General features: G+C 35.3%; 1 protein-coding gene and 2 non-coding genes across 3 annotated transcripts; all 3 read left to right on the forward strand.

Moving 5' to 3' along the window:
- On the forward strand, positions 1–2474 carry LOC123258076 (elongation factor Tu 1-like). The gene has a single exon (XM_044717985.1). The coding sequence runs from the start codon at positions 257–259 to the stop codon at positions 1427–1429; it is 1173 nt and encodes a 390-aa protein (XP_044573920.1). The 5' UTR covers positions 1–256; the 3' UTR covers positions 1430–2474.
- Trnay-gua lies at positions 21–103 on the forward strand. Its single transcript has one exon. It is a non-coding gene; the product is annotated as a tRNA-Tyr (tRNA).
- Trnag-ucc lies at positions 108–178 on the forward strand. The gene has a single exon. It is a non-coding gene; the product is annotated as a tRNA-Gly (tRNA).
- Positions 2475–9192: the final 6718 nt, after the last annotated feature.

Consider the following 9192-nt stretch of genomic DNA (forward strand, 5'->3'; position numbering starts at 1 on the left):
TTCTCTTAACAAATTTTTGCGGAGGAGTGACCGAGTGGTTAAAGGTAACAGACTGTAAATCTGTCCGCGTGAGCGTACGTAGGTTCGAATCCTACCTCCTCCATTGTGCGGGTATAGCTCAATGGTAGAGCTCTAGCCTTCCAAGCTAGTGACGTGGGTTCGATTCCCACTATCCGCTCTTTTTTTTGTTGTATTTTTATAAAATCAACATATTATTTATTGATGTATTTGTATTTTAGGTAGAAAAGTTTAAATTATGACAGCAGTAGTGGAAGCATTTGGAAAGCCGCATGTAAATGTGGGAACAATAGGACATGTGGATCATGGGAAGACAACGTTAACAGCGGCAATAACAAAGCATTATGGAAATTTTGTAGCGTACGATCAGATAGATAAAGCGCCAGAAGAAAGGAAGAGGGGGATAACGATAGCAACAGCGCATGTTGAGTATCAGACGGAAAAAAGGCATTATGCACACGTTGATTGTCCTGGACATGCTGACTATGTAAAGAACATGATAGTAGGTGCAGCACAGATGGATGCGGCGATATTGGTAGTGTCAGGGGTTGATGGGCCAATGCCACAAACGAGAGAGCATATATTGCTGGCGAAGCAGGTAGGTGTTGGATATATCGTGGTGTATATAAATAAAGCTGATGTTGCTGATGCTGATATGATGGATTTAGTAGAAATGGAAGTGAGGGAATTGCTGAATAAATACGGATTTCCAGGGGATGAAGTTCCTGTGGTAGTGGGATCTGCATTGAAAGCGCTGGAGGATGACAGCAGCGAATATGGAAAGAAATCAATAGATAAATTGATGGAAAAGTTAGATGAATATGTGGCGGTTCCACCAAGGCCTGTGGATTTACCATTTTTATTGCCAATCGAGGATGTATTTTCGATATCGGGGCGAGGAACAGTGGTAACAGGAAGAATAGAGAAGGGAGAGATAAAGACGGGAGAAGAGATAGAGATAATAGGTTTAAAAGCAACACAAAAGACGATATGTACAGGTGTTGAGATGTTTAAGAAGTTGCTGGATAAGGGAAGTGCAGGGCTCAATGTAGGAATATTGCTGAGAGGAACAAAAAGAGAAGAAGTGGAGAGAGGGCAAGTATTAGCAAAACCGGGGACGATAACGCCGCATAGAAAGTTTAAGGCGGAGGTTTATATATTAAAGAAAGAGGAAGGAGGAAGGCATACACCATTTTTTGCGAATTACCAGCCACAGTTTTATTTAAGGACAACGGATGTAACTGGGAGCATAAAATTACTAGATGGGAAGGAGATGGTAATGCCAGGAGATAATGTGAGTGTAGAAGTAGAATTGCAAGTACCGATAGCAATGGATAAGGGATTGCGTTTTGCGATAAGAGAAGGCGGTAGAACTGTTGGTTCTGGTGTTGTTTCTGAAATTTTGGAGTGAGTGTAGTAACTAAGATGAAGCAAGATATATATATTAACATTAAGGCTTTCGATTGTTCTTTATTGGAGGAGTGTGTTCGAAAATTTGTTGATGAATTAAAGCGGTCCAGTGCAAAATTATCTGGTCCGATTGCGTTGCCAAGGAAAGATTCTAAATTTATTGTTAATAGATCTCCTCACGTTGATAAAAAATCTCGTGAACAGTTTGAAATGAGAACTTCTAGGCGTTTGATTGTTTTACATGATCTTACTCCTACTATGATGCAGATGCTTACAGGTTTATCTTTTTCTGCTGGCGTAGAAGTGGATTTAAAAGTCAAGGAAGTTAAGGTTTAGGAGAAGGAAATGAAGAGAATAAATTCGCTGAGGAGAATTGGTTTACTAATGATGAATATTGGTCATACTGCTATGTATTCTGACAATAGTCGCATGGCTGTAACTTTATTGCATCTCAGCGAAACTTATATTATTGATATAAAAGGACAAGATAAATGTGGCTATAATTCAGTCATTTTAGGCACAGGAGATTTTAAAAATATAGCAAAACCTCAGTTGGAATATTTAAAGAAAAAGGGTATAAATAATAAATGTAAGTTATACGAAAGTAGATTAAATGACCTGTCGGGAATAGAATGTGGTAAAAAAGTGGGAATCAATCATTTTGTGGTTGGTCAATATCTTGATATTACGGGTTATTCTATAGGTAAAGGATTTGCTGGTGTGATGAAGCGGCATAATTTCAGTGGGCTTAGGGCATCTCATGGTGTTTCTATTGCTCACAGATCACAAGGTTCCACTGGCCAATGTCAGGATCCTGGTAGAGTATTCAAAGGAAAGAAAATGGCTGGTCATTTAGGTAACAGCAGGATAACTGCACAAAATATGAAGATATTATCCATTGATCATGAAAATAGTATAATTGCTGTGAAGGGTAATAATGTTCCTGGGTTTAAAAATTCCTATGTTTTTGTAAGAGATGCAGTTAAAAAATCTTTACATAAAGATGTTCCTTTTCCGGTAGGTTTACTGTTAGATGTAAATGATGATGCTAGTAATTTGGTAAGTTAGTTATGGAATGTAATTTAGTTAATCTATCTAATGATAATGTAGGTACTGCTCAGCTCAATCCTTTGATATTTTCTGCTAAGCAAAAATTGAGTATTTTGCATGATATAGTGAGATGGCAATTAGCGAAGAGAAGAGCTGGTACTCATAAAACAAAAGGTATTAGTGATGTCTCTGGTACAACAGCTAAACCTTATGGTCAAAAACGTACCGGTAGGGCAAGACAAGGGAGCTTGCGATCTCCTCAATTTAGAGGTGGTGGGATTATTTTCGGCCCTGTTGTGAGGAGTCATACTTATTCTCTTAATAAGAAGGTACGCAAATTTGGTTTAAAAATTGCTTTATCTCTAAAGTATTTAAATAATCAAGTAATTATTCTGGATAATTTAAATATTGATGTGAAGAAAACGTCTGAAATGTGTAAATGTATTAAAAATTTTAAATTTTCTTCCTTTTTGATAGTTGGTGATTATGGAGATGATTTGTTGCGTGCGGCTAAAAACTTGCACTATGTAGACTTAATCAAACCTATTGGGTTAAATGTTTTTGATATATTGAATCACGAATGCGTGATGTTGACAAAGGATACTTTAAAGCATCTTGAAGGTAGATTGTTATGATCAAATATAATAATATAATAAAATCTCCTATAATTACAGAAAAGGCCTCTTTTTTGAGGGAGAAGTTTAATAAATATTCTTTGTATGTTTTTGTAAATGTAAATAAGCGTCAAATAAAGTTGGCAATAGAGTCTCTATTTGATGTTAAAATTTCTTCTATAAATGTTGTTAGAATTAAGCCTAAATATAGGCGTTTTAGGGGTGTGATTGGTTGTGAAAAACAGAAAAAGAAAGTTTATTTTTCTTTGATGGGTGGTCAAAAATTAGATATAATGAGCGTTTAGTATGGGTATGAAATTTTTTAATCCTGTTACTCCGTCTTCTCGAGGGACTGTGTTAGTAAGTAAAGTTGGTTTATCAAAAGATGAGCCAGAAAAGTCTCTTACATCCGGTAAAAAGTCCAGTGGTGGAAGAAATAATCATGGTAGAATTACAACTCGTCATAGGGGTGGTGGTCACAAAAAGAAGTATAGAGTGATAGATTTTAAGCGTAATAGAAGTGGTCAAGGTATAGTTGAAAAAATAGAGTATGACCCAAATAGAAGTGGGTTTTTGGCGTTAATATCATATAAGGAGGATGATATTAAGTCTTATATATTAGCTCCTCAAGGTATGAAGCCAGGTGATGTTGTTACAGCTGGGAATGATGCTGATATTTTGCCAGGGAATTGTTTACTACTCAAGCATATACCTGTTGGTTCTTTCGTTCATAATGTTGAGCTGAAGCCAGGTAATGGTGCTGCGATTGCTAGAGCTGCTGGTTGTTATGCACAAATCGTTGGTCGTGATGGCCAATATGTTTTATTACGACTCAGGTCTGGTCAAATTAGGTTGATTTTATCTTCTTGCAAGGCTACTATTGGTGTAGTATCTAACCCTGACCATAAGAATAGAAAGTTGGGTAAAGCTGGGAGAAGTAGGTGGCTTGGGATTAGACCTACTGTACGTGGAGTTGCAATGAATCCGGTTGACCATCCTCATGGAGGCGGGGAAGGAAAAACCTCTGGTGGTCGTCATCCTGTTACTCCTTGGGGTGTTGCAACAAAAGGAAAGAAAACTCGGAAGAGAAATAAATCTAGTGATAAGTATATAAAACAATTGAAAGGTTAGTTTATGAGTAGATCTGCATGGAAGCCTCCTTTTTGTCATCCTTCTATATTAAAGTCGGTGAATAATGCTTTAAACAAGGGGTTTGTTAACATGGCTATAAAAGTTCATTCCAGGGCTTCTGTAATTCTTCCTAATTGTTTAGGTTTAAAATTTGCTGTTTATAATGGTAAGGATTATATTCCTGTGAATGTTAATGATCAGAATATGATAGGTCATAAGTTTGGTGAGTTTTCACCCACTCGTAAATTTACTGGGCATAGTGGTGATAAAAAGGCGACAAGAAGGTAATTGATATGAAAAACAGAGATGTAATAGTTAAAGCTGGTTCTAGGGTTTTAAAATCAACTCCTCGTAAATTGAATTTGGTTGCTGGTTTAGTACGTAATAAAAAAGTTTCTTTTGCCACTGTGCAATTAAGATTTTGTGAAAAGAAAGCTGCAGGTCTTATAAGGAAGGTATTAAATTCTGCGATTGCTAATGCTCAAAATTATGGATTGGATATCGATAATTTATATATAAAAGAAATTTTAATAGGTAAGTCTCTTACTTTGCGTAGGGTATGTCCAAAAGCTATGGGTAGAGCTAATAGAGTTAGTAAACGTTATAGTAATATAACTGTAAAATTGGGGGAAATTATATGATTCATAAAAATAGAAAATTAATAAGGAAAGTGCAAAAATATGGGAAACGTTAATCCTAAAGGATTTAGGTTAAAAATAATTAATACTTGGTCATCTATTTGGTATGCTGAGAAGGGTTATAAACAAGGGTTGCATCAAGATTTATCTATTCGCAGTTATATAAATGAATCTTTTAAGCATGCTGGTGTTTCTAAAGTAATTATAGAGCGTACGATCGATTTGGTATCTGTAATAATACATTCTTCTAGACCTGGAGTGATAATAGGTAAGAAAGGCTCGGATATTGAGAAGATAAAGCAAAAGATAGCTGAAAAAGTAAAAAATAATGTGGAAGTGAATGTAGTAGGGGTTAAAAGGTCTGAAATAGATGCAGTTTTAATATCAAACAGCATTGCACAGCAGTTAGAAAAAAGGGTTTCATTTAGAAGAGCGATGAAAAAAGCTATTCAAAGTTGTTTGAGGATGGGTGCTAGAGGTATTAAAGTAAGTTGTTCTGGGCGCCTTGGCGGAGCTGAGATAGCTCGTACTGAGTGGTATAAAGAAGGCCGTTTGCCTTTGCATACTTTACGTGCTAATATAGATTATGCTTTTGCTGAAGCAAAAACTATATATGGCATCATAGGAGTTAAGGTCTGGGTTTATATTGGTAACTAATTAGGTATATTGAAATGTTTATTCCTAAAAAAAGTAAATATAAAAAAGTATTTAAAGGACGAATTAAGGGTAACACGAAAGGTGGTAGCACATTATCTTTTGGAGATTATGGTCTAAAGGCTATGGAAGCAGGTAGGATTCAATCTAAGCATATTGAAACTGCAAGGCGTGTAATATCTAGAACATTAAAACGCTCTGGTAAAGTGTGGATAAGAATTTTTCCTGATACCCCTGTTAGTAAAAAGCCGGCGGATGTGCGTATGGGTAAAGGGAAAGGTAGTGTTGAGTTTTGGGTATTTAAAGCTAAGCCCGGTAGAATGTTGTTTGAAATTAGCAGTGATGTTCCCATGCATTTAGCAAGATTGGCGCTTGAAAAGGCAACTGCTAAGCTTCCTATGAAGTGTAAATTTGTATCTAATCATAATTAAATGGAGTTGCAATGGATATAGCTGACATTGAATCGAGGTCCTCGCAAGAATTGCATGAAATTCTTGTGAATTTGAGAAAAGAGTTTGTTAATTTGGTTTTTCAAAAGAAGCTGGGCCAGTGCAACAATATTTCGCGTTTTAGCTTAATAAGAAAGAGCATAGCTCGTATTTTAACTACATTAAATAAAAGAAGAAGAGAGGAAAAGAATGCCTAAAAAGGTTTTTTGTGGTACTGTAACTAAGGCTAAGTGTGATAAGACTGTAAAGGTTTCGGTATTACAAGTGTATAAGGATGAGCTGTATAAAAAGGTTATAAAAAAATACAAGAAGTATACAGCACATGATGAGAATAATAGTTGTAAAGAAGGGGACAAGGTTTTAATACAAGAACACAAGCCTATTTCTACTACTAAAAAATGGGTTATTGTTAATAGCTCACATTGAATAGGATATTTATATGATTCAAAAAAATACATTGTTGGAAGTAGCTGATAATTCTGGCGCGCGTGCAGTGCTTTGTATTGGTTTATTGGGTGGTAGAAAGTCTGCATCTATAGGTGACACAGTTATTGTATCTACTAAATCTATTACTCCAAGAGGGAAAGTTGAGAAGGGAAAAGTATATAGAGCAGTTGTGGTGAGGGTGAAAAGCCCTATTAGAAAATCTGATGGTTCTGTAATTCGTTTTTCTAGCAATGCTGTAGTTTTGATTAACGATCAAGGTGAACCACTTGGCACTCGGGTGTTTGGTCCGGTAAAAAAGTTATCATCTGGTTCTTTTATGAAGATAATGTCATTAGCTGTTGAGGTTTTATAATGAGTGCTAAAATAAAAAGTGGTGACGACGTTATAGTTTTAACTGGTAAAGATAAGGGAAAAATTGGTAAGGTAATCAAAGTTATAGCACGTGATGCTAAAAAGAAAGTAATTGTTTCTGGAGTGAATGTGCATAAGAGACATACTAAACCAAAAGCTGGTAGTAGTGGTGGTATATTAAATAAAGAGTTAGCTATTGATATATCCAACGTTGCAACATTGGACCCTAAATATAAAACTCCAACTAGAGTGGGGTTTAAGGTTATAGACGGTAGAAAAGTGCGTTTTGCAAAAGTTTCTGGAGAAGTGATAGATTAGGTTGATATGTTTAAAGAATTGTATAAAGATAGCATAGTAAAGTCCTTGAAGGATAAGTTTAATTACGGCAATATAATGCAAGTGCCTAAACTTGTCAAGGTGTGTATCAATATGGGCGTTGGAGATGCTGCTACAGATAGTAAAGCAATAAATGAACCACTTGATAGCCTATATTTGATTGCTGGGCAGAAGCCTTTATCAACTTTTGCAAAAAAATCTATTTCTGGCTTCAAGATCAGAAAAGGTGCTACAGTAGGTTGCAAAGTAACTTTGCGTAGAGATAAAATGTATGAGTTTTTAGAAAGATTGATATATATTGCTTTGCCAAGGGAAAAAGATTTTAGAGGATTTAGTGTGAAGCAATTTGACGGTAATGGTAATTTTTCCTTTGGTATAAAGGAACATATCTCGTTTTTAGAAATAGACTATGATAAAATAAGTAAAATTAGAGGTATGGATATTAATATTATAACAAGTGCAGTTAGTGATAAGGAAGCAAAGGAATTATTACTGGCTCTTAAATTTCCTTTTTTTGATTAATTGAGAGGAGAAATATATGGCAAAAAAATCTATGATAGAAAGAAATCTTCGCAGAATAAAGTTGTGCGATCAATATAAAGAAAAAAGAGAAAAATTGAAATCTATAATAAATAATAAGAATTTGTCTATTGTAGAAAGGTTTACAGCTCAAAATAAATTAATTAAAAAATTGCCTAGAAATTCTTCTAAAACCAAAATTAGAAATAGGTGTGCTTTAACTGGGAGACCAAGAGGAGTATATAGAAAATTTGGTTTATGTAGAATTGTTTTGCGTGATTTATGTTCTTTTGGGCAAATTCCAGGAGTTACAAAGTCTAGTTGGTAAATATAATATAAGGAGTATATTGTGGCGTTATCTGATAGTATTGGTGATTTTTTAACAAGGATACGTAATGCTCAATTGGCAATGCATAGGGCAACAAGGGTACTATTTTCTAAGATGAATTCTTCTATATTGGAGATTTTAAAAGAGGAAGGGTATATCCTTGATTATGAAAAGCAAGTTGTAGATAATTTACCTTCTTTCATTGTAAAATTGAAGTATTATGAGAAGTCACCTGTAATTAGTGACATAGTTAGGGTGTCAAAGCCTGGTTGTCGTCGTTATTCTAAGTATAAGGACATTTCTAAAGCATATAATGGTCTTGGTATTTTTATTATATCGACACCCAAAGGAGTGATGACTGATTATAATGCACATAAGTTAAAGGTTGGTGGAGAAGTTTTGTGTCGTGTGTTTTAAATAATAGGAGAAATTCATGTCTCGTATAGGTGCTGCTCCTATCAATATTCCTGCTGGTGTTTCAGTTGAATATAATAATGGTAGTATGTTAATAAAGAGTGCTAAGGCTGAAAAGGAAGTTAGCTTGATCAGGGATGTTGTGTGTCAGATTATTGATAATCAGCTATTGCTTTCTGCTTTAGCTTAAAAACACTAGATGCTTTTTTCAAGATACAAGGAAAATTGCAAGCAATTTATCTAAAATCCTAGAATTAACTACGACTCCAAAAACTTTTCTGCATCAAGCGCAGCCATGCATCCTGTTCCTGCTGCAACTACTGCTTGACGATATACCTTATCTTGAACATCACCTGCAGCAAACACTCCTGCCCTACTAGTTAAAGTTGTTCCAGGTTTTGTAATGATGTAACCCTGCTCATCCATTTCAACAAAGCCTTTAAAAATACCCGTATTTGGTGCATGCCCGATTGCAATGAACACTCCATCCACTTTTAATTCTTGGGTTTCTGCTGATTTAATCGCAATACCAGCAACCCTTTTTGGATTTTCTTCTCCAAGAATCTGCTCTACGGTATGGTTCCACATTACTTTTATTTTATCATTTTTAAAGAGCCTATCTTGCATTACTTTTTCCGCTCTTAATTTATCACGCCTGTGTATTAATATCACTTCTTTGGCAAATCGAGTTAAAAATATTGCTTCTTCAACAGCAGTGTTTCCACCACCAATCACAGCTACAACTTTATTCCTAAAAAATGCACCATCACAAGTTGCACAAGCTGAAACTCCGTAACCTTGAAATTCCTTTTCACTCTTGAGACCAAGCCACT

Source organism: Drosophila ananassae, assembly GCF_017639315.1.
Source record: "Drosophila ananassae strain 14024-0371.13 chromosome 4 unlocalized genomic scaffold, ASM1763931v2 tig00000241, whole genome shotgun sequence".
In the NCBI taxonomy this organism is placed as follows: Eukaryota; Metazoa; Arthropoda; class Insecta; order Diptera; family Drosophilidae; genus Drosophila; species Drosophila ananassae.

What these genes read in the sequence shown, in the direction of transcription:
- LOC123258076 (XM_044717985.1), top strand. Translation starts at nt 257, where the DNA reads ATGACAGCAGTAGTGGAAGCATTTGGAAAGCCGCATGTAAATGTGGGA.